The sequence below is a fragment of the Typha angustifolia genome, chromosome 7 (genome assembly GCF_048772165.1).
Source record: "Typha angustifolia cultivar Huaian chromosome 7, ASM4877216v1, whole genome shotgun sequence".
Classification (NCBI taxonomy): Eukaryota; Viridiplantae; Streptophyta; class Magnoliopsida; order Poales; family Typhaceae; genus Typha; species Typha angustifolia.
In genome coordinates this window covers 365,322-386,267 of record NC_133245.1, presented here as the reverse complement: position 1 = coordinate 386,267, position 20,946 = coordinate 365,322, and the positions used below count along the sequence as shown (strand labels likewise).

Sequence of the window (20,946 nt, the reverse complement as noted above, 5' to 3'; positions counted from 1 at the left end):
TACGTCTCCGGCCGATTTCATCAAGGAGCAAGAACTCCTCTACTTCATCCATACTTTGTTTAGAATCCAAAGAAGGAAGCCTTCCAAAGATCCAGAGCTTGATTAAAAAGTGTAAAGCCATGCATATATAGAGTTTGGACGATCGAGTACCCCATGCAGCTTCCAAGAAGCCAAACTATACAACCACCTTAAATTAAAGCTCGAACACACTCACCTGCACATAGGTTTGCATCTATGGAGACTCCTTCCAAGAACCTCTTCTCCTCTTCCGCTCCTTCTTCAACACCTCTTGCCTCTCCCCACCCATCTCCCACTCAACCAATCCAAGAAATTGCGCCGACCGGCATCGCGGAGGATTTGTTGTTAGGTTTCGAAGACTTTCTCCCTTCGATGGCCGAGAAGCTCGGGGCCGAGGGGCTCGTCGAAGAGCTCTGCAAGGGGTTTCAGCTGCTGATGGACTCGAGGACTGGTTTGATTACGCTTGAGAGCTTGAAGAGGAATGCGGCGAGGCTCGGGCTTGAAGGGTTGGGAAATGATGAGCTCTTGGGGATGATAACCGAGGGAGACTTGGATGGTGATGGGGCTCTTGACCAAATGGAGTTCTGCGTCCTTATGGTTAGGCTGAGTCCGGAGTTAATGCAAGGATCTCAGAAAATGTTTGAAGAGGTTCTTTGGATGTAGCTGTGTTATGCTGTGCTCCAGCACTACCTCATGTTTCATTGGTTTGGTTCTCTCATTTATAAGCCTTTGCCTCTCTCTCTCTCTCTCTCTCTCTCTCTCTCTCTCTCTCTGTCTGTCAGATTTATGAAACTATTACCTCTTTTAGTTTCATGAATGGATGGCTAATTTTTATTGCTAATTAAACATTTTCTTGGAGTTACAATGCCAAATAGAGCAGTAGTTTATTCTCTTAGATTAGTATAACTGAGCTCTCCGAAATAATATATAAAACATAATAGTGAGAAGTGATGCATACTTAGGAGGGAGTATGAATTTATAATTAGCTTGGTTCAATATCTTATCCCATCATATTGACAAATCTAAAATGTAGAGGGTCCAATCCTCAGATTCTTGGATCTAGTAATACTTGTAGTAATCCACCTACAATCACTGAAATCAATTATATGATCTTCTAATGTGATGATTACAACTGGATTAATATGAATTCGATCGAATCTAGAAATGACAAGATTGAATAAATCGGGACACAGATATCTAGGAATCGGTATCAGATCAGGATCAAATCCTTGCACTAGTATTTAATTCATAATTGAAATACTAATCTTGATTATAATACAGATTTACATCCATATATTTAGAGAAAAACTGACTAGGTTGTGAACAGTGATTGTTATAACTGCTCGGGAAATAAATATTAAGAGAACGGACAAAAAAAGATAAACCGTGAGAGATCTTTGACACATGCATGCTTATCTATTTTTAGTACAAATTGATCATTTCAATGGTTGACAATCTTTCAGTGTAAATAAAAAAATATGAAATACTTAAAATACAGTCAATTTTTTCTCCTTTTCTTTTCTCTAAAATAAAATTAAAATAGTCCATATGGAGCCTAAAATTGATCCTAGGAACACATATGTCATTCAAAATCTAATGGATGGCCCATGGAAAGGCATTTAAGAGTTTTTCCCTAGTTTTCTATTTATGACAAGCTGCTGGCTGTAAATTTTATTAGCATCCAAACTAAGGATTGTTGTGCCTTTCACGACACATACCGCAACACTTATAGGTCGTGCTACAAGCATAAGAGCTCCTTCCACAATCGACTCCATGCAAGAGAGAAAAAGAGAAAAAGAGAGAGAGAGGGAGACTATTTTTAATGTTGCCCTTATATTGTCGTAGTCGTTACTCTCACCCTCACTCTCGCTGTTCGCTATTGTCCTCAATCTCCTTTGCTCATGTGCCCTAGCAATGAGGAGGAAGAAGATAATGGAAATATGTCAAAATTAAGAGGATTCGCAAAGCAAACCTCACTTGATTGTGTGGCACCCCCCCCTCATGCCATGTGTCAGTAATGTGGCCTCATGCTTCATGCTGATCGATATGACAATCACTAATCCTAATTATAATAAGAGGAGAAATAAAAAGAGAAATAGAACGATGACTCTTTATTATAAGTTTCACACAAAAGTATATTAAGTAGGAGCACAAATAAAACAAAACATTAAACTCAAGGACACCAAGAAAATATTGATAAAGAATAACTCAAGCATAGCGTTAGGATCCTTGTTACACAACCTATATCTATTGTTGAGCAAAGGCTCTTTGGTCGATTCAAGAATCACGGTAGGAGAAGAGCTCTGTCTTTTCGAGCCTTGACCTTCCACAATGTCTTTAGCAAGAGACCGCAAAAGGAGAATGAGTAAAGATGAGAGCTCAAGCTCTATGCCTAGCTAGAGACTGGAGAGGCCATCCCTTGTGGCAACACCAGACAAAAACAAAATGAAAAGAGAAAGACTTACAAGAAGATGATTACTTTAAGTGGACTACAACTTGACTATCACATCCCAAATCGAGAACATGATGGCTACAATCTTTAAGATAAAACTCAGAGAAAATACAAAAATTCAAACAATAATCAGATCCTAAAAATAGGTTAACACATCAAAAATGGTACTTAGCCTTTAGATTCTCACTAATCGACTACTTAAATTCTTGCAAAATAATAAATTCTCATGAGCCGACCTTAATAAGTAAGCCACTTTATTAAGAATATGTCTAATAATAAATATTAACATAAAATATATAAAGTAGCAAAAAAATGGGTCATAATAATATATAAACTGTCTTAGAAAAAATAAATAATTTTTTAGTCTCTCTTACTAAATTTTAAAATTCAATATATACTAAATTGAATTATAAATCATACATGTGAACTCATATTGAATAAATCAATATAACAAGAAATTGATCATCGCTAAAAACGTACTACCATAAAAATTGAATTATAAATTATTTATAATTCAATAAATCAATATGAAAAGAATCACTCTATGAGAAAAGTGCACTATCATAGAAATTAAATTATAAATCATTAATAATATATTAATTTGAATAAATTAATATATCAATATAAATAAATTAATATAATAAGACTTAATCTTTCTAAAAGTGTACTATTATGGAAACTCAATAAAACCGATAAAATGTCATAATCTTTTTAATAGGTACTTTGACTCATAGTCACATCACATTACTAATCATTACCGGAATGACACTTGGGACTTTTCCAGATAGCTGATCCATTTAAGATCACAATAGGTACTCTGTAGTACCCTATCAATTTTTTATGTAACTATTGAATAAGATTAGAGTTATCAGAATAAAAATTCAAGAACTCTTTAAAATTAGAGTCATCAGGATAAAAATTCAGAAACTTTTTTCCTAATCTTACCAAAGTCCCTTGGTAGCACATCGTAACAATACATTCCAAGAACCTTTTTCCTGAATTTATCTTCTTGAAATCAAATTGAGTTACAAATCTCACTTTTATCAGTATTCAATTATACTAATTCATTCTAAATCTCATATATCAAATTCATTTATCATCAAGATTTTTAATTCTTCTAAATACAATTTATGCATGAATTATCCGTAAATTCAAATACTAATATTTTCTCAAATATATATATATATATATATATATAGATAAATCATTATTAATAAATTAGGAAATATGAATAAATAGTAATCTAACATTTGATCTTATAAAATTTCATATTTCAATAATAACTTTTTATTTATGATCATCTTCTCATAGTCTTTATTTTTATAAAGATCTCTTATATTTTATTTACAAAAATAAAATATATTAGCATAATAATTTTCTTTGTTTTTTTTAAATAAAATATAACATTAGAATTTTTAATTAGAAATATGAAATTAATTTAATTTTTTAGAAAGAAATTGTTTCTAGAAATCCAAAATTCCTTTAAATTGAAATATTTTCAATTTATATCTTATTTTTTTAAAATAAAATAAATATTAATTATTTTTAGAAATCCAAAAATATAACATGATAATATATTTTTATACACAAAACATAGTAAATTTGAATCTATAAAATATAAATAATATTGACACCTCTAATTATTCAATAAAAATGCTGAAAATAATAGATTTCTTAATTTTTAAATCATATAGCATATTTGACATCATCATATCACAATTTCTTTTTACATAAAATTAGATATGATAAGAATAAATAAAAAGAAATACTTCATTAACTTTATTTTAGAATAAGAAAATTTAAGAAAATATAAATAAAAACTTATTTTGCAACCTATTTATAATTTCGATGCGCTCCACTATTATTTTCTTCTTTTATTTCTTCTGATTTCTTTTTCATTTCTATTCTCGTTTTTTATTCTATTAGTTATCCGTGTTTTTCCTTTATCTTTTCTAATTTAAGGTATGATTTTTCTCTTTGTTTTCTAATCTCTTAGACTACTATCCTATCTTCTCCTTTAAAACTCTCATATTTTTTATAGTTACAAAAATATAATAAGAGTTCTATTAGAATAGAGATTATAATAATACACCTAAAAATTTAATTAAATTAAATTAATATTCTAAAACATAAGAGATAAAATAAAAATTTTTATTATCTAAATAATTATTTTTTATTTATTTATGTTTCAAAATTCTTGACAATAAACCAGGCAACCAGGTAAGAGTATCACGTGGACATTCCATGTCATCACCAACAGGTATCAGATCACCGCCCCCATCACGTGGCTTTCCACGTCATCAACGACTTCATCGCAGACGGCGCTATGCAACAAAAACTTGGCAGGAGAGAACAATAAGGCTAGAACATGGGTGGTGATATGCAAAAAGGGAAGCCCCCTTTTCTTATTTAGGAATCGCAGTTCCTATCTGGTGTAGTTGGTGGAAACACCACCCACAACGGAGAGTGATCAGATCGCAGCAGGTAGAGAGATAGACTAGAGAGAGAGAGAGAAATGAAGGGTTGTGATCTGTGCAACGGCGTAGCTACTATGTACTGCGAATCGGACGAGGCGTTCCTGTGCTGGGAGTGCGACGGCAGGGTCCATTCTGCAAATTTCCTTGTCGCCCGCCATTGCCGCACCCTCCTCTGCCGCTCCTGTCACTCCCCAACCCCATGGCGCGCCTCCGGGGCCCACCTGGCACCCACCGCCTCCGTATGTGACCAATGCTTCGGTAAAGAGGAGGGAGGAGGAGAAGACTATACCGTAGAGAAGAAGGAAGAAGAAGATGATGACGATGGCGAGATCCAGGTAGTTCCATGGTCGAGTTCTTGCGGGGAAGGGCAGGGACCGAGAAGGATTTGTGATGGATTCTTGAAACGGATGCGTGAGACTGCAGATCTCAATTCGCAGGTAGGCAATTGATCCATCTGACTTCGTTAGCCCTTCTCCCGTATCTTTATTCTCGCCCTAATTTTGATGGATTCTTTTTTCTTTCTGCCTTTGATCGGACGGTCAGTATCTGCCTTCTTCCTCGTCGGCTTCGGATCCGCCTCGTTCCGCTGCGGAGGACGAGGCCACGTCAGTCTCCGACTCGTTCCGCACATCCACGGACCGGAAGACCTCGAGTTCCGCCGCCGTCCGTCGTATAAGCAACCATGTAGACGAAGACCTTGCGGCCTCGAGCTCGCACGGCCCTCCGATATAATTGCGTTCTCGTCACTCTAATTTTACAGAAGTAATTTTTATTCTGTTAATGTTGCTATTAGGGAAATTTGCCGAAGGACGTAAAATTCAAGATGTTATGCGTGGGATGGGAGGAGTGTATCCATCCGTGTCAGGCAAGAGGTCATGGTCATGGTCATGGTCGTGGGTTTAAGCATTCGGAAGTGCAAATTTTTTCAGAAGAAATTAAGTTAGATTAGGCTTCTGTGCACTTGTGTATCAAGGTCAGCTTGTTTGCATGTATAATTATGATTACCTTACTGCTCTCTATCATTTAAAAGAAAAAAAAAATTGTGGTTCAAATCTTATAATTTCTCTGTTTTTAAGTCGCACCTTGTCCTTCTATGTAAAATAAGAAAATCTAATAGGGTCTTTTTTTTGTATACTTGCGCCTTCTCTGCTTCATGCATAACATTTTTTTTTAAATAATTTTATATGCACCTCTTAAATATAAATGAACTTTACTTATATTTTCGAATTAATTATTATAATAAAAATCTTGCTTAGAAAATATGTATAGTATTTTATCCCATATTTTTAATCTGTGATAAAATTTTATACAAAACTTATTTTATACAGAGTTTATCTAATATATATATATGTGTGTGATAAGATTTAATTTATTGAATAAGTGTTTTTTATACATGAACCAAAAGCATGGTATGCATCGATTAAAAAAAATGCGAGATTCAAATCACATATATTTTGAAATATGGGGTGTTAAATGCAAATTTCTTTATTATTATCCACGTGGAGGCGTGGCAGGAGTAACGTAATGATTCATCTTGCTTAAGGGTGGTTAGCAAGTAGCAACAACTGGAAAAGACAAGGGAAGACAATTTGATCGGCTGTAGATGATTGATTAGCAATGAATTGAGCTTACATTTAGATTAAGAAATGACTAGTAACTGCATTGGTTGAAAAAGATTAGTTGATATGTAACTTTAATCCCTATGAACTAACTAATAAGATGGCCTTAGGATACCGAAGAAGAAGAGATACCTGGGGGTCAAAAGGGCAAAGGCTCATGCCAAAATTTTATAACAATGGACAGTATCTCACTTCATCAAGTATTGGCTTTTCTGCAACTTGCCATATATTTATTTGAAAGCTGCAAAATGTACTGCTATTACACATTTTATATCCTAATAGCCTGCTAACCCCATCGAACCTGACCAAATTAAGATATCTAGAGGATTTGTAAATATCACATCCAATTAATTGCACGGTTGAGTGAAAAGCCAGTAAGTAGAATCTGAAATTTGATCAGATTCCTTCCTATATGGCAGTGTAGTGCAGGATCTAGCAGCATAATCCGAGTTATATAACCCATCTCTGTTCGTTTTACCTTTTTAGCTCTTCTTTACATCCGTTCTTGATACAGATTGGGTTTTGTTCGAACCTTCAAATGGAGGGTAGCCGTAAAACTGAAGACATATACTGTTGGTCCCATTATGAGAAGCAAACCTTAGAGATTATCATTGTTAGACCAACTAAATATTACTGTTTTAATCGGGATATTGATGCTTATTTTTGTATGTTTCTATACCCAATTTTCATATGCCAAAGATTCTGAGTCTATATTGTGGATGTTTACTTTTTAAAAAAAAAAATTTGATTGATTCGGGAGGTCTTTAACAAAAAATTCGTCCAAAGCCATATCTGTTTTAATGTTAAATCTTTGAGAAAAATTAACATATCTTTAAATCTCATGTTCTAAGTAGTTTTTCTTCAGGGTTATAGCCGGGCACACAATATTAGCTCCAGGCAACCCCGCCTTTGGTTTAGATTAATGTTTTTGTTTTAGATAGTCACAAGTACGATTCAATCAATCCACCGTAACAAAAGGTTTTTTTTTTTTTTTTTTCAGCCAAATTTCCATTGCCCATACAGTATACACGCATTCTTTTATATTTCAAAATTGCAAATTGATCTTTTAATTTAGTTTTTTTTTTTTTTTTTTTTATCCCCGTCATATGAGGGTTCTCTCATGAAGCACTGGCGCGAAAGACCTAGGAGGAAAGGAGTGGACATTTCTCTCCCCTGTGAGGTTATTTCGTCCTTTTTCTTTTTCCTCTTCTTCTTCTTCTTCTCCTCCTTTGTCTCTTCACTATTTTCTCTTGGCTTCCTATCTCCTCCCTTTTGGCCATAGTCGCCACCGCACCGCCATCATCGCGTAAGCCGTTGTTGCCGAGGTCGTCGAGGCCATCATCGTCGCAGTAGGAGTGGCGACCATCCTTTGTTGCCACTCCATCCTTCTCTTACCTCACTTCTCTCATGCAAAGTAGCAACCTATACTTGTTGACGACTATATCAAATAACTCCTCCTCCTCCTCCTCCATTATTTTTGTACGACCATGCTTCTCCATTTTCTTGTCTTGGCACTATACCTTTTTGTGGGATCTTAATTTTAGTTTGTCTCCTAACTAGTTGCTACAGTGTTTGTGTTTTCTATTTTTATTTTATCTATTATATGATCTTTAATTTTTTTTCACATTTAAGAATTCATACCATCGTGTCTTAGACCATTAAATTATGACATAATTATCGCATGCATATTAACTCAGGCTCTCTGCACATTTGATCAGTTATTATTTGTAACCTGGGTCTTAGATATTTATTTATTTGTAGGTAATATTGTCTAATATAGGTAAGTGTGAGCTGTTGTTTCTGCGTATCATACTATCTTAATATAATCTCTGGATATTAATAAATTGATATTAACTAATAATTGTTCTCGACTACTGCCCGTCCCTTAAAAAAGTGCGTTTGACCTAACGAAAGTTACGAAACTCAATTATATAATTTGTTCTTGAGTTTGACCTAACCAATTCTAATCCTTAATTAATCTTAATTTTGATGTGGCCTCTCTTGTTTTATTCCGTTTTAAACCCTGAATACCCTCTCTGGTGAAGGATAAATGTTGATCGTGCCCTACTCCATCATGTCTAATCTCCGCTGTATATAGCTAGCCTCCCTGCCCTCCATTTCTCTCCCTATATTCTTCTTTATTCAGTTTAATTGGCAAAGCGATCTCTATTTCAAGGAAGCTCCAATCCAATCTGGCGGAGGAGACAAGGTTCGATCTCTTCTCCTCTCTATTCCTCCTCTTCTTCTACTTGTTTTTTTTTCTTTCCAGATTTCGACGTCTCTTTTGCCTATTCTCTATTGGGTACATGATGCGTTTCGCTTATTTGATTGAGAAAGGCAAACGATCTCTTTTATTTATGTTGGTTGTTTCCCTTTTAACTGGGAAAAGGTTACTACGGAAAGTTCGATTCTTTTGAGGAAAAGATCCTCCTTTCCTATTATTTGGTCTGGTGGATGGTTAATTGGCGATGAGTTTTCTACTTGGTTGGTGTCAGATTGATTAATCAGTTGGAAGGTTGACTATACTTGTGCAAATTTCCTTTTTGAGGAACTTTTGTGTATGGAGTTTCAGGGATATGATATTTTAGGGGGATTCGTATTTGCCAGTAGAATTATCTAGAGTTCTATTGTTTTGATGTCTTGGTCTACCGACAAACCTCCAGAAAATAGCAGGAAAGTCTAATTTAGGTACAATTCTTCACATGTAAGAATTGTGATGAGAAGAATTGCGAAGGCATACCTGAGATTGAGATTTCTGGCTTAGCTAGCCTGAAGCCAGTGGAAAATTCTACCATCTTGCTTGAATCATAATGACTGAAGGATTAGAAGCTCCATTTTCAACTCCTTAATATTTCTTTCAGGAGATGCTCTCAGATTATTTGGTTGAAAATTCTCCATTTAGACAAGGTTTTTTCTTTATGCATTTTGTTACTTTTTTAAAAAAAATTTGAGAAAAGTCTATAGGCAAAGATTTTATTTATTCAATATATTCTTTTCATATCACTATTACAATAGTCTCAATTTTCAGAGATACTAAGAAAGAATTTTGTGATCAATACTCTGATAGAAGTATAGGTCTGATATTTGTCCATGAATTAAGATCTTTTCTGGCTTTGGTGTGCATTTGTATTTATTTATTCAATTACATTCTTTTCTCCTCCGGCCTTTTCTGCACTATGAGTGGCCAAAAGTGAGCGTACAATTATTGCTGATTGTTGAATCATGCATATACTTATTGGACTTTTAGCCATTTCTCCATGAATACATAAGAGATCTCACTTGTTTTAATAGCTAATTTCCATGATCACGTTGCCGTTGTCGTTCAAAATACCATTTGCAGTACATGATGAGATCATTTTTTATATGACCCCTGAATTTCACTATTCTTCCTATGGAAGCACCTTGACTTGAAAACTTTTGCAGGATTGCGTCTAGTTTATGTATCTTTATTGGATCTATTTAGTTGATAAAGATTGCTTTCACTCTGGCCGCTATAAAAAGGTCATACAATTCTCGCACCTCTAAGTGGGTGTGGGGCTATGGTTGTAGGGTGATCAGAATATGCTTGTTGTGGGGATCAAAAGCAGTGTATATTTGGAGATTGTGCCGTGTCTTGGAGGGTCTTTCTCTTGATTATGGCTAATGTCTACATGGCCTAAGATTTGATGCGCACCACAGTATTTTCATTCCTCCGCATCATGTAACTATGTGCTTCAACTATGCTACTCCAGTCCTCCTGCTTTTTTGTGGTGTTGATGCAAGACTGAAGTGTAGCTTCTCCGCTTTATAGTTCACAAGAAATTTTGGTTTTACTCCCATCACCATGGAATACATGTGAAAAGCGTTGGTTGCTATAGATTGTTATTTGTTTCTCCATCTCATCTGAACAAGCTGCTAGCAACGGTCTTCTTACTGAAAAGAAGAGTTTTCTCTTCTCTGAGAAGGTGTTCAACAGTCGGGTAAAGTTGTTCAGCTAGTTCCATTAGGACTTATCAAAATCAACAATGGAGATTTCTACAGGTTCTGCAAGTCCAAATTCAAAAGATAAAATTAATCCTTCAAATGTCAGTGCTCAGCAGAACACAGGTCCATCTTCTCATGAAGATTGCTGGAAATCAGAAGATGTAACTGCTCATTGTTTTCCAGATGACAGTAAGGAGTTTCTAGATATGATGCCTCCTAAAAAAAGTCAATATCAAGAAAACATGCTTGAGAATGAAAGAGGATATAGTTGTGATGATGGCTCTGAGGATGTTGACATGGATTTGGGATCTTCATTCCATTATTCCCATGATAAGAAAAATAAGGGAGTTGGAGATTTGATCCATATCAGTAGTTTAGTTGGATTATATGATCCGGAGGACCTGACAATAAATTACTCTAATAAGCACGAAGAAAATTCTGGTCTTGACTCTCTTGATTTCACTGACCCACTTCATCAATCATCCCTCTTCTCCATTGGAACTTTGGAACATTTAGATGAAAAACAACTTGATGGCATAGATGAGCTGTCAGCTGATCATGCTGCCAACTATGAACGTCCATCATCGGATGCCCAGCCTACAATTGTTAGATCACAATCTGTAAATTTCATGATGGACTTAAACGGAGATGATGCACTCCGCTCTCCTCATAAAGATTCAGCTGTATTGCATTCTCATAGTTCACCTCAAGCATCTAGTTTAGATGGAAAAGGTTCACCAGGTCCTGCAGATGCTACAGAAGAGTGTATACAATTTAACAAGTGTAATGAGAAGGCAGACGAGGAAAGAGATGGTAGATACTGGAATGAGATGTCATTGTTTAGTAATCAGCCATTTGACGAGAAACATTCACCTTGCTATATGCATACCGGGGATGAGTCCCAAGGTTCTAGCAACAGTGATGGGATTAATCAAATGAGAGTTCAGGGGAGAGATGGCAAACACTTGATTGCGAATCCTAGATGTCATTATCAGTCAGTTGATGGGTATTTCTCTGAATACAGTTGTCAAGCATTTGACTGGGGAAAACCTGAAACAGGTGGTGTAGAATTTGGCCAAAACCTTCAGCATGAATCTTCTATTCCAATTTCAGACGAACTTGCTCCCAGAGAATTTAATATCAAAAGAGTCAAGGATTGGATTGACCAACTCGATACTCAAAATGATACGATTGTGGAAGAAATTTGGGGAATTTCGAGTTTTGCTTCAAGAAAAGATCCTCAGGTGGTAGGTCCTGTCTCTGCAAAGAAACTTGATTCCAGAAGTAGTCTTGGCATGGAATCAGCGTACAACTATATCTCAACTCTAAATGCTGCATCTTCATCAGCACACATGGCAAACCTTGGTTTGGTAGCAATCCCAATTCTTAGTGCATTTGTTGGCTTAAGGGTGCTTAACTTGTCAGGAAATTCTATTGGTATGGACACTGTGCTCCTTTGTGTTTTGATTGATTGTATTCCTGGTTCTAGTGATTTACTAATATTTGACCCCTTTTTTCCAGTTCGAATAACTGCAGGTGCTCTTCCAAAAGGTCTACACATGTTAAACCTGTCGAAGAATAATATCTCAGTCATTGAAGGCTTTAGAGATCTAACACGCCTCCGAGTACTGGATCTAAGTTATAACAGGATCCTTAGAATCAGCCATGGTAATGATATTTATAGCATGATATTTTGACTGGAATCAAGCATCAATTGTTATATTTTACCTGGACATTTCTACTGGTGATATTTTAATTAACATCATGGTGCTTAAGAGTATCAACGATTCCATGCTATTCTGATCTGTCAACTACTAGTCAAGAGTCATTATTACAAAGTGTATGGCATCAGATATTAGGGCAATCATATTAAGTTCATTTACTATTGAATCATAAACTCTATATAGTAGAGTCAAATATCCGGGTATCCCCAATATGTCAATTTTTGTTTGATTACTTCTACAACATAGTATTTATTGCAGTGGTTGTGACTCTGGTTAACCCCTTTGTTCTTTTTGTTTGCAGGTCTATCCTCCTGCTCTTCTTTGAAAGAATTGTATCTTGCTGGCAACAAGATCAGTGAGGTTGAAAGCCTCCACCGTCTGCTCAAACTGAACACACTTGACTTGCGTTCCAACAAAATATCATCTTCAAAAAGTCTTGGTCAGCTAGCTGCTAACTATTCTTCCTTGCAAGCAATAAATCTAGATGGCAATCCAGTCCAAAAGAATGTTGGCGACGAGCACCTGAAAAATTACCTGCTGAGCCTTTTACCACATCTTGCTTCATACAACAAGCAGACCATAAGAGCAAGTGGCTCGAAAGAAGCTTCAGACCGCTCTTCTCGATTTATTTCCTCTCATCAGAACAGTCGTGGTGTTAGATCAGAACATAAGCTGTCTGGGAGGACAAAATCCGGTGTAGGTGCCAGTAAGTCATTATCCTCATCTAACCACAACGGGACAGTTCATGCAATGAGGACTATACCGAAGGTACCAACGAGCCAAAACTTGGGTCTCCCACCAACTGTGTCCAAGCCAACTGGCCATCTACCCAACATGGGGAGAAGACTGTTAGGCTTGCAGATCAGTAGTCCTATTAGGCGAATTCGAAGTGAGGGAGCACTATGAAGCTGCCTTGTTGTAGCTCCATTAAATTGCAAAACAATAAGCAGGAAAATAATTTTCCTTATTTGTGACCGACTCTATAAATTTTCATTTTAGTCTGGGTTTAAATGCTGGCTGTTTCCCATCCATTATCGGACCTAAGATACTGCTTTATTCTGAATGGTTGATACAATTTGTAAGATAAATCTGGTTTTATTGATAGTATGATATTTCACTGCCATTCTCATTTTTGAGATGCATCTGGTATTATTGGTTGCATGATATTTAACTGACATTAGCTGATTTGGAATCAATTGCTGAAAACTTTCAGGATATCAACCCGTTTGAGAGAAGAAAAAGGCACACTTCCGGGACACACCATCAAGATTTTAATACGAGGACAACCCTGAAATAAGAGATGGTCAGGGCATACATATGAACAGAGATAAAACTACATAATCATCTTCCTTTCCCATATCATGTACCTCTTTTTCACTCACGTACCCATAAGTAAATAAGAGATGGTCTCAGCGAAACCTGTCAATCAATTACAAAAAGACAGCAAAAAGAAACTCACAAAACAGAAACCAACTTCCATTGAAGTTGGAAAACACCAGAAAACATGCTCTTCAACTCCCTGTATGTTCCAAAGATAAAGCAGTAACATTCATGGAAGACACATGCCATCCTCAGAAAGAGATGAGGTTTCACCAGCATTATGTTTCACAATGCAGTAGAAACTAAAAACATTTTGACAATTCCAAGAAACTTAAAAAAAAGGCGGGGGGAGATGCTCATAGATCATTCAGTTTATTACTTATTACAGGCCGTAGAATGGAGAAGCGGCGAACAGACAGACAGAACTACATCACTCTACAACAAAGCACAGTCCCCTTCATGAAGCCTTAGTTGGTTTCTACCTCCAGTTGATCGCGCTAATGCTCAACTTTCTGTGGCAGAATTAAAACAAAGCAAATCAGCCAACACTGCTAATAGGTGAGAGCATCATTTCAAGAAGAAAACATAAATCAGCAACAGTTATCAACAGCAAAATATACATCAAATAGTATTATCTGGGGAACAGAGAGTCAACAAGACTGACGAGAAAGAACACCAAACAGTTTGAAGATTTCTCAAACTCAGCTGATTTTGAGATTTAATCAACCCACAAATTGTAGGAAGAAACGATGCTGCCTTGAGCCATTAAAAAAAGGCAAAAAACGAAAACAGAAACAAATGCAAATGCAAAAACAACAATTCAAGAATGGCAAGTGGTAAGTTTGTTTTTCTGTACCTAGATTCAAGAGGAGTAGAGGACCGCACCATAACCAGGCCACTCAAGTATCTGCAAAAGCCATAGTAATTTCAAATATTTAGAACAAACAATAAAACAAATGCCACTCCTCCAGTGCTATGCATGGATAAACTACAATACACTTCCCAGTCTGATAAATTTGAATAGTTCTTTTATGCAACAAGCCAAAGTACACTACTAGTTTCCAAGAAGATCAACTGCAAAATTTAAGGACAAATAGATTAAACCACTCATGGATAATGGTAGGTAGTATGTACACCAACATGGAACCTTTCTCAGGAATACAGCAGAAGCAGAACACAGTTAGCGCTTAGCAGCATTCCAATAGCTAAAAAAGCAAATGACCTTATGTAATGGAAAGTGACCCATTGTCAAGTAAAAGAAGTTGAAGACATGTAACATATGCTCGCTAGGTACCCTAGACATACTTCTTGATTCAGAAGAAACATGCAAATAACCTAAGATATAGAAATCAGCAAAAATTCATCAAATGAACAAAATTGAAATCTTGGCAAACTAGTCGAATATAAGTTATATGAAAATAGGAAATCATGATATCACGAGAAGTAAGATCTTTCTTTCAAGAGAATCAACTTACAACATTGAAATCTACGAATGTTCCTTTATCTAGGATCCTTCACTCAAACCAATAACTTATTTTGAATAAGAGCAAATAACACTAAATTCCTAACTATAAGATAACAATGTTGCACTGGACTCAAAAATGCAGGCCGACTAAAAGCAAATCTGGAAAATTATTTCAAATACACAAGGAAATAGTTTATATCAAGGTTATAAATATGGGGCTAGCAATAAACAGAAAACAAGATACAATAGCAGAACAATTCACAACTCCATGCAGTTGAATTCCAAATCGATGTAGAATTTTCTTGTTCTAATGATCTGATTTAACCCTTCATCTTTCCAATGTTGGGCCTCTAATTGAAAAATCTGTTCTTAAAGTCAGATCTTAGGAATACAGTCATAACATTCCATGCTGCTGCCAGAGGTGTTTCGAGGGTCTGTTGATGGGACCATCGTATGGAGCATATTTCATGCATCAGCATGCTTCAAAATGTGGAAGATTAGAATGAGACAACTTAGCATGATCAGCAATTGACACTGAGAATTATAAATGAAGAATTCTACATTTCTACAATATTTGGGTCTAAGAGAGTCAGATAAAAGATAATAGATATGTATACATCAACCAAAATGAACACAAGAATGTGCCATTGAAAAAGGCACACCTAGTGAAGTAAAGACAATAAGAATAAAACAGATAAAATACTATGAGCACCCAGTAGGACATGAACTTATACAATTCAACTAACAGATCTTCCTTCTCTTTTTTCAAAGCAAAACGTAGTTTCTATTAACAAATGATAATTCAGAAGACATCACAAAACCAGTAAGAAACAATCTAGCATGAGATAGAATGCAATGCTCATGCAAAATGTAAATGAGTTCCAGGAAGAATCAGGAGGAATGAGATTACAGATTTGCGTCCTTTGACCTATATATCGATTTCATTCTTATGATGGTTTGTGTACATGCTTTTCTCATCCCAAGTTCAAATTCAAAGGGTGTGTGAGTCTTCGGTTGCATGACCAGAGAGTGGATACTCTATACGATCCTCTTTCTGGAAGTCACTTGAGCCGACCACTCAGCTCCAATTCATAAGTAGGTTAAAGATCACATTAAGAGTCAGTTTTAATCAGTACTAGTGGAGCATAAAGATAACAATCCGTTACAGTTTAGAAAATTCGAGAGATTATATATATATATTAACTACAAGGCAAAAAGATAAAGCAGAAAAACTTCCAAGACAAAACAATTTATGAAAATAAGTAGTCCTAATAACCATAACTATGATGATGCACAATACCTTCACCCAAAATTCAACTCCATTCATCTCCGTCTTCTTCAATGAGGAACAAATTTCCACAAAAGTCTAAAAGATATTAGACAACATCTAATAGAGAAAGCTCATACCTTTACGCTCCTCCGGCACTGGACGCAGCTTGTCCCCCTTCTCCCCAGCGCCCTTGTCATCTGCGGCATTTGCACCCCCTGCCGCCGCCCCATCATCCGGAAGCCGCACGACTACCACGGGGCAAACGCAGTGATGAACACAGTAATCACTCACACTCCCAAGCCTCCCCTTGCTTCCCCTCCTCGACGCCCCGAACCCCCTGCTCCCCATGATAACAGCACTAAACCCTAACCTCTCCACCTCAAGGCAAAGTCTCTCCTTCATGTCGTGATCCTTCACGATGTGGATCTTGAACGGGATCTGGGCTTCAACTAAGGGCTGGGCGAGGTCATGCGACTTGGAAACCGTGAAGGCGTCGAAGTCGTCTTCCAGCTTCCGCTGCGACTCCTCGGAGGAGGAGTCAACGGCGTCGATGGAGCCCCAATCGGCGCCGTAGAGGACAGACGTAGGGCGAACGTGGAGGAGGATGACGGCGTCCCCAGGGCGGAGGTAATTGTGGACGGCCCACTTGACGGCGTAGGCGCTCTCGTCACTGAGGTCAACGGCGATCGCGATGCGGCGATGGGAAGTGGCGGAGGAGGGAGTTGCCGCTGAAGCAGATGATAAGAAGAAGCGCGGCGACGAGGACTGGATGGCCTGCGCCGGCGCCGGCAGCGCCGCCGGGGACTGGGGATCGGTTTCCGGGGGGTTCTGCATGGAGAGTTGGGGCTTTTGGGTTCGTTTCCTCTTCGTAGAGAACTTTTTCCCAAATTGGCAAATTCTTCTCTTTTGAGATTAGATAGAGAGAGTCTTGGGGGGCTTCTAGGCAACAGGGAGTCAGGTCAGGGAGAAGAAGAAGAAGACAGACAGACAGACAGACGACACTAAAATTAGAGGAGTAATGCTCAGGGTACTTCAGAAGGTCCCCAGTATATTGTTGATAGCTAAGATTTTCTGAGAAAATGGTGTGCCAAATAGTATTCAAATTAAACTAAGAATATCATAAGGTCATCACAACTTTTGATATAGCGTAAACTTACGGTATTCTAATTAAACTACAAGTTATGAGCACACCCTGACAAAGAACAGGTGTCTCGCCGAATACTACAAGGTGAGATTTCGGAGTCCTCACTCACCTCACGAGATCCCTCATAATACCATTTGATGATCAGGATTTCATGATCTTTCATGTGTAAACGATTGTAAGATATTATAAGAGGGAAGGCTATACTATGAAATCTTACTCATTGATAAAAATATTCAGATTCAGCATACACGAAGTAAGAAGAGGTAAAACTTGGAATCACACCCTGAGTTGCGTGCAGTTCCAAGGTTACCTTTCTTTCTTTGAAGCTTCACTACATAAATCCTACACTTTATAGAAATGAACATGAAGCAACCTTCTTCATAAAGATCATAAACATCTTCACTCTAACAAACACTAAACTAAATCTCTGCTATGAGATTGTGCTATCTGATGACCAGGCCACCACCTGCAAACTCATTCTTCTCCACTTTGAGACCTCTCACTTGGCCCCTGGTCTTCAATGGATGTGGACTGATACATAGGATAGACCTGATTTTCCGTGAGGTGCTGCAGCGTTCTCGGTATCGGTGGGATGTTCACTTCCAAAACTCCCTCCAGGATCTGCACAACCTGCCCCATTGTTGGCCTTTGAGCCTCCGAGTCTTGAATGCACCAGCAAGCAACTCGGCAGACTCTAGTCAGTTGCTCCGTCTCAACTACACCCTCCAATCTTTGATCTAATAAGCCAGGTGTGTTATTCCCAACGACTTGCATTGCAGCCCAAGAAGGAAAAAAGGTACTACCGCCGCCATCCGCGTTTCGCCTTCCTGATACGATCTCAAAGAGCGTCATGCCAAAGCTGTAGACATCAACTTTCGGAGTAATTGGAAGCCCCGAGATCCATTCAGGTGCAAGATAACCTACTGTGCCTCTCATGGTAGTCAGGACACGGCTAAAATCGCGGCCAATGAGCTTCGCCATGCCAAAGTCTGCGATCTTAGCACAGAAATCTTCATCGACAAGTATGTTGCCTGGCTTGATGTCACAGTGTATAATACGCTCTCTGCACTTCTCATGGAGGTAGGCTAGCCCTCTTGCAACTCCTAGGATTATTTGGTACCTTATCTTCCAGTCTAGAATTGGCAAATCCTTTGCAAAGAGATGAGAGTCCAATGAGCCCCCTGGCATGTACTCATAGACCAGAAGCCTTCTGCTGCCTTCAGAGCAGAACCCGCAAAGGCGAACCAGATTAACATGGTGGATTGCTCCTAGTGTGCTCACTTCAGTTCTGAATTGCTTCTCCCCTTGTCTGAAACCTTCGAGCTTCTTCACCGCCACAATGGTGGAATCATGCAGTGTTCCTTTAAAGACAGGGCCAAAGCCGCCGCCTCCTATCTTATCGGAGAAGTTCTTCGTGATGCGTTGCAGATCACTATATGTAAATGTGATCAAAGAGCCCTCAATTTTGTTTGCCCTTTGAGCTTCAATCCTCCTGCAACGTGCCCAAATTAGCGCAGAGATAACAGATAAGAAGACTAAAATAGCTGCTGCGGCTACGCTAAGACCAATTTTAAGTGCAAGCTTGTGTGAGCTACTCGAATGGGGGAGATCAGAAGCAGCAAGGCGGAGATAGACTGTGCCACCTCCATTATCACCATCACTGAGTTGTTGCATATTGCGAAGATCCCCGATCCAGATTGAGCAGTTGCCCTCGAAAGAATAAGCATTACAAGAGCAGTTGCTCAAGCAAGCCGATTCACATTCTTTAGCACTTCCAACCATCAAAGTCTGTGGATTGCTAGGCAATCTCACATTGGCCATATGAAGAAAACCATCTCCCTTTCCTCCATTCAAGCTTTTATTACCGCACTGCAACTGGGTCTTCCTGACACACCCTGAATTCCAATCATCTAACCCCCATTCCTCCACCGACGCCGGCTTGAAGCCATCAGAGCACCTGCAAGTGCTCGAGCTTTGCTCGTCGCAGACGCCAAAAGGGCCACAGAGTGAGTACACATCACAGTGAAGCAGAGGCTGAGTGAAGACTGTCTGCCATTGTTGGTTAGTATTTATCCATAGCTGCTGCTTTAACTGTCCTGTTGAATCCACCACACAGTGCGTGATCACTGAAGGATCCGTAATCGTATACATCGCAAACTTCCGCTCTTTAGTGTCAGAGAAAGTAAAGTTGAAGACAGTCTTCTGTGCAGTTGAAGGCACTGCACTAAAGTATTGGCCATTCCAGAGTCCACTGCTCCAATATATCTGAGACCCATTCCACAATACGACATACTGGTTTGATCCATCAGGGTCCATGCTCTCAGTAAAAGGCCCAGGGGCAGGGTTCTCGGGGTTTTCCCATGAAGTGATGCTCTGGTACTCCTTTGTGATCTTGTTTACTCCAAGCCATCCTCCTGGCATCCATATATTTGTTGGGTGATTAAAGCTTTGCCAAATTGTAGCCGATGAGGAGTTTGTGAGAATGAGATTTCCGGTGTCGAGAAGCACTGCAGCAGTGGCGGCAGAGCTTGATCTCGTTGAATTGGATGACCAGACTGGAAATTTTGAGCTGTTAAGGAGAACTAGATTGCCATCAGCGATTTTAAGCTCTGCAGAGGAAGAACTAGAGACCGGTGTTCTTCTGTTTGCCACCCAAACAACAGTTTGGCCTGGTATCTTTTTGTACCAGATACCTATGTAGTAATTTTTGGAATTACCTGGTGTGAAGAAGCCTAGCTCAAATCTGCCATCTTTGGAGACTATGGTCTGGTTTCCAGATAAGGATTGGTTCAGGGAGATAGAATCAGCTGCTAAGGAGAGCTTGGTATTGAGAGTGAACAAGACAAAGAAGGGAACGAGAAGAGAGGAACACAGCCTACTCTTTGTATCCATTTGTTCACACTCTTAAGAATGCAAGAAAGCACCTGGTAATATAAACCCGAGGGAAGGGACCGGAGGGCAAGTTTTCTTCTAGAAGATCAACCACAATCACGCCTTTCTTTCTAAATTTCTTTTCTTTAATTTTGTCCGTCGTTTTTCTACCTCGCATTTGAATTCCACCTGCCTTTTTCTCTTCTAAGATTGACTTGGTCACCAAGTCATATTTTTTTAAAAAAATCCAAAATATTTTCCTGCGTTATAAAATCACTTTTAGAGTGGTCTGAATTAAAAGAGAAGATTAAGAATGAAATTAGCTGACCAGTTCAGACTTCAGACCTCTAGAAATCGCATCTGCCACGCTGCATGGTAACGTGGTATCTCTTCTATGGGCGAGAACTTGACAAATATGAGGAGTGATATCACCACCGATGTATGCATGCGTTAGCACCTTGAAATAGGTACTAAAGTTAGGACAATATATATATAGATTCTTTCCCCATTCATGTTGGGAGTCCAAGTAATACCTACCCACGCTGTTGCCGGTAGGCGTTGGAAATTAATTTCGATGGAATATATAGAAGATTAGGACATAGGAAGGTTAATAGCATTCATGA

The 20,946-nt window shown here is 38.2% G+C and overlaps 4 protein-coding genes across 5 annotated transcripts; 2 read left to right on the top strand and 2 right to left on the bottom strand.

Moving 5' to 3' along the window:
* Positions 1 to 234: 234 nt before the first annotated feature.
* Positions 235 to 681, top strand: LOC140762041 (calcium-binding protein PBP1-like). Its single transcript, XM_073099643.1, has one exon. It carries the CDS (start codon positions 235 to 237, stop codon positions 679 to 681), a length of 447 nt encoding a protein of 148 aa, XP_072955744.1.
* Positions 682 to 8,520: 7,839 nt separating this feature from the next.
* LOC140762689 (uncharacterized) lies at positions 8,521 to 13,374 on the top strand. 2 transcript variants are annotated; one of them, XM_073100586.1, is made up of 4 exons: positions 8,521 to 8,775; positions 10,116 to 11,966; positions 12,051 to 12,197; positions 12,555 to 13,374. In XM_073100586.1, the coding sequence occupies exons 2-4, from the start codon at positions 10,571 to 10,573 to the stop codon at positions 13,157 to 13,159; spliced, it is 2,148 nt and encodes a 715-aa protein (XP_072956687.1). In that variant the 5' UTR covers positions 8,521 to 8,775; positions 10,116 to 10,570; the 3' UTR covers positions 13,160 to 13,374. The 2 variants fall into 2 exon arrangements, with proteins under 2 accessions (XP_072956687.1, XP_072956686.1); XM_073100585.1 differs by having other exon boundaries at positions 9,990 to 11,966.
* Positions 13,375 to 13,758: 384 nt separating this feature from the next.
* On the bottom strand, positions 13,759 to 17,287 carry LOC140763652 (universal stress protein PHOS34-like). Its single transcript, XM_073101937.1, has 3 exons — positions 16,446 to 17,287; positions 14,430 to 14,480; positions 13,759 to 14,085 (listed from the first exon to the last, which is right to left on the bottom strand). Exons 1-2 carry the CDS (start codon positions 17,140 to 17,142, stop codon positions 14,473 to 14,475), a joined length of 705 nt encoding a protein of 234 aa, XP_072958038.1. The 5' UTR covers positions 17,143 to 17,287; the 3' UTR covers positions 13,759 to 14,085; positions 14,430 to 14,472.
* A 385-nt stretch (positions 17,288 to 17,672) lies between these two features.
* Positions 17,673 to 20,367, bottom strand: LOC140763387 (G-type lectin S-receptor-like serine/threonine-protein kinase At2g19130). Its single transcript, XM_073101564.1, has one exon. It carries the CDS (start codon positions 20,342 to 20,344, stop codon positions 17,927 to 17,929), a length of 2,418 nt encoding a protein of 805 aa, XP_072957665.1. The 5' UTR covers positions 20,345 to 20,367; the 3' UTR covers positions 17,673 to 17,926.
* Between the last annotated feature and the right edge of the window lie 579 nt (positions 20,368 to 20,946).

Bases quoted from the DNA above. Each gene is read 5' to 3' on its own strand.
- LOC140762041 (XM_073099643.1), top strand. From the start codon at position 235: ATGGAGACTCCTTCCAAGAACCTCTTCTCCTCTTCCGCTCCTTCTTCA.
- LOC140762689 (XM_073100586.1), top strand. From the start codon at position 10,571: ATGGAGATTTCTACAGGTTCTGCAAGTCCAAATTCAAAAGATAAAATT. The intron at 11,967-12,050 runs GTATGGACACTG...CCTTTTTTCCAG, and splicing joins CTTGTCAGGAAATTCTATTG to TTCGAATAACTGCAGGTGCT. The intron at 12,198-12,554 runs GTAATGATATTT...TTTTGTTTGCAG, and splicing joins GATCCTTAGAATCAGCCATG to GTCTATCCTCCTGCTCTTCT.
- LOC140763652 (XM_073101937.1), bottom strand. From the start codon at position 17,142: ATGCAGAACCCCCCGGAAACCGATCCCCAGTCCCCGGCGGCGCTGCCG.
- LOC140763387 (XM_073101564.1), bottom strand. From the start codon at position 20,344: ATGGATACAAAGAGTAGGCTGTGTTCCTCTCTTCTCGTTCCCTTCTTT.